At 49.7% G+C, this 3,389-nt stretch overlaps 1 protein-coding gene across 1 annotated transcript in view; it reads left to right on the forward strand.

Annotated features, from left to right (window-relative positions):
* Positions 1–3,389, forward strand: part of ATOX1 (antioxidant 1 copper chaperone) — a 9,170-nt gene that overhangs the window by 4,706 nt on the left and 1,075 nt on the right. The window contains exons 3-4 of the mRNA XM_009322739.1: positions 867–942; positions 2,295–2,439. Of these exons, the coding sequence (XP_009321014.1) occupies positions 867–942; positions 2,295–2,428 (210 nt within the window). The 3' untranslated portion in view covers positions 2,429–2,439. The remainder of the gene's footprint in view (positions 1–866; positions 943–2,294; positions 2,440–3,389) is intronic.

The following is a 3,389-nucleotide window of genomic DNA, read 5'->3' on the forward strand; positions in this document are numbered from 1 at the left end:
GCCCCCAGAGCACGCAGGGCGTTTGTAAAATAAAAATCAAGGAAACGCTAATTGCTCGGAAAGATCCTAATGGGAACAGCCGTTCCCGAACCCCTTTCCCGGGTGAATTGTGCCTGTGGGGGTTTTAGCCTCTCAGTGGTGGGGGGCAAAGGGTGGTTTGAATAGAAAGAAATATGGGTTACGAGTAACAAATAAAAAACAGCTTTACTTTTCTTTTTTAAGGAAAGTAAAAAGCATGTGCAGGAAAAGGAAATTAGGATCCGTCTGGTGCCAGAGGGTGAACGCGATGACTAGTATTACAGGCAAGCATGTTTATGTCAACCCAGTATCTCTCACAAGGAGTGAAGATAACACTGGGGCCCTGGTGGAGTAAAGGGATGAAAAAACAGCATTAATGTTCCTTAAATTTCAGTTTTGTTAATATTTTTAGGAGTTTATTATGTTGGGCGCCAGAGGCCTTGTAGACACAAGAAGAATAGGATGGGCAAGCACCGAAAACTTTGCAGACTAAATCAGGACAGTGGGTAGCTGGAGGCAGGAGACTTGCTTCTCGTGACAGCCCCAGGGCAAGTTGAGTCAGTCCAGCAGAGGCCCACAGAGGTGGCAACCTGCGCTGACCCTGAAGGTGGCCCTGCTCTGAGTAGGGGCCAGACAGTCTCCAAAGGCCCCTAGGGTTATGCTGTGAGGGACAGCACAAGGCGAGAGCTCTCGGGTTTGCTGAGGATCCTTTAGTGGCACGTGTGGACCTTTTGGTTGGGGAGGATTTGAACCCACCTCCCCGAGGAAAAAGGCAAGTGTGGAGGACGAGTGCTCGTGGTGTGCTGCCGGCTGCATCCTCCCTAACCCCCCCATCTGCCTCTTTTCAGAAACACGAGTTCTTTGTGGACATGACCTGTGAAGGCTGCTCCAATGCGGTCACCCGTGTGCTGCACAGGCTGGGAGGTGAGTCAGTGCTGGGTGCGTGACAGCCAGCTCGCCGAAGCAACGCCAGCTCCGAGGCAGGATGTCAGTGCCCTGGGATCTTCTGTCTTGCAAGGGTAGCACTCTGGGTAAAAGCTGAAAGTGGCTGATTGGAAACCTCTGCTCCCCACTCTGCTCTGAGCCTGCTGCTTCATCAGTAACAAGTTGCTGGTTGTTAGCAGGACTTGTGTGACCCTTGGAGAAATGTCAAGGGAGGGAGGAGCTGCCATGGCTGCAGGTGTCTCTGAATCACCAGGGCCTCATCCTGAACCCTCTAGGAACGACACTGGTAGACCTCTGCTCAGGCTGCCAGAAGGAAGGGAGGTGGATGTCCTGCCAGGCGTTGTTCCCAAGGGGGCCTGGGGTATCTGTGGTGCTTCCCTAGATGTGTCATCAGCAGTCACAGTGAAGAGCTGCTGAGCAGAGCGTTTGGTGGTTGCCTGCATAGCCTGTTTTTAATACCACCTGGAAAATTATAACCCATGCCTCCTTTATGCTTTACTAAGAGAGAAGAATCTAGCCTGCACTCACCGGTTGTAAGGACATGTCATCCTGCTCCCCTGTCCTCACCGAGTGAGAACAGCTTTCAGTCACCAAGGCAAAGGCCTTGCAACTTCTTTGAGACCTTGTTACCAGGCTGTGGTGATCCCACTGCTTCTGTGTGTGGTTGTCAGCACCGCCATCATTCTTCAACATGCTGGCCATTATCAGCCTCATGTAATGATGTGGCAGAGCTCTCAAAGCTGATACATACCTACAAGTTTTGTGAAAACACGTGGCTGGATAGAGACTTCATATCCAGTTCCTTTCACTGGGCTGAGAGTGGCTCACCCTTACTAGCCACTGGGAAATCCACATGGGAAAATGTCTTTTCCCTCCTCCTACTTACAGGTGTTAGCTAGTAGCACCACTGAAGAAACCTGTCCTGACCCTGTCCTAACCCCTACGCTAACTCCCTCGTTGGTGCCTGTCCATGCTAAACCACAGCACAGGCTGAGCTGGTTGGAGATTATAGTGGTTGGTTTAAGCTCAGCTCATTCTGGTTATTGTGTGAGTGATTGTGTTGATCCAAGGTGGGGTGAGCAGATTAAAGCAGTTGAGAAACTGTGGTGCCCGATGCAGATCTATAGGAGATCTGGCTTCCTTCGTACTATTGCTAGCAGGACACCAGGTTGGTTTTGCTGGCTGGTGGTGGTATCAGGGTTTGCTGGCAGGAGGCACACGTACATTTCACTGATGGCCTTGGGAGCACGAATGTATGAAGGTGAGCTTTCCCCGTGCTCACACCATTTGGCTGCTTCTAGCTGTGCAAAATTTTTTTCCTTTTCTTGTAGGTGTCCAGTTTGATATCGACCTGCCCAACAAGAAGGTGTGCATCGACTCGGAGCACAATGTTGACACCCTATTGGAAACCCTAAAGAAGACTGGAAAGAATGCTTCCTACCTTGGGGAGAAGACGGTGCAGTAGCCTTGCCTGGTGTGAGTAGGCTAGCTATATACCAGGTGAATGAAATGCTGAAGAGAGAGGTCTGAGCTTGTTCCAGCTCTCCCCGTAAAACAGGCTGCTTCCTGGGAAGCACAAAGTAGGAAAGACCTGCAGGTCTAGCTTCAGCAAACCCCTCATATCAGAGAAGCAGCAGGACCACATACAGCCAGCACCATTTCTGTGTGGGACCCTTTAGCTGCTCTGCAAAGCCCACGTGATCCCAACCATGGTTGTAGTGGAGAGGTAGAACACAGCCTCTGTGCCATTCCCAGGTGAACCTAGAGTTTGCCAGAGCATATCGTGTATGAAAACAAATCCCAAAGACATTCACCAGCTGACCAGAGAGAGTGGTGGCCCCCAACAATACCAGGGAGGGCAATGGGACACAAAGACCCCTGCGGGTATGTGATGCAGGCAGTTGGTTGTTAGTACAAGGACCTCCAACTGATTCTGTTGATATCGCTGTTAATCCTCCACTAAACTGGAGGATGGAAAAAAAGCAGCACCGTCCTATCCTCATGGACATAAACTGTTGGGTTTCAGAATAGCTCCAGGTGCACACAGCCCCTGACCAACGGGACATCCATCCCAAAGACAGCCTGATTCTTGCAGCCTGTCGATTTTCCTAAAGTCCCAACACTATGAGGACATGTAAAAAACTCCTTCCTGACTGTGAAATGTTTTTGCAGACAGGGTTCAATTTGAGTGGAAAAGAATGAAGTGGGAGGAGAGGGCTGCCCACTCACTGCATGTACTGTTCTTTAGTGTCCAAGATTATTATATTGCATCTCTTAAGAGCTTGTTTCTGTCAGTGGAGCTTTCTAATCCAATGACGTTGTTTTAAACTGGTCTAGTTTGATCATCACAAATACCCAGCACAGATGCATTGAAACCAGTTCATGCTGATTTAATTCCCAGTCAGTAAATTAAATCAGGGATTTAC

The sequence above is a fragment of the Pygoscelis adeliae genome, unplaced genomic scaffold (assembly GCF_000699105.1).
Source record: "Pygoscelis adeliae isolate BGI_AS28 unplaced genomic scaffold, ASM69910v1 Scaffold34, whole genome shotgun sequence".
Classification (NCBI taxonomy): Eukaryota; Metazoa; Chordata; class Aves; order Sphenisciformes; family Spheniscidae; genus Pygoscelis; species Pygoscelis adeliae.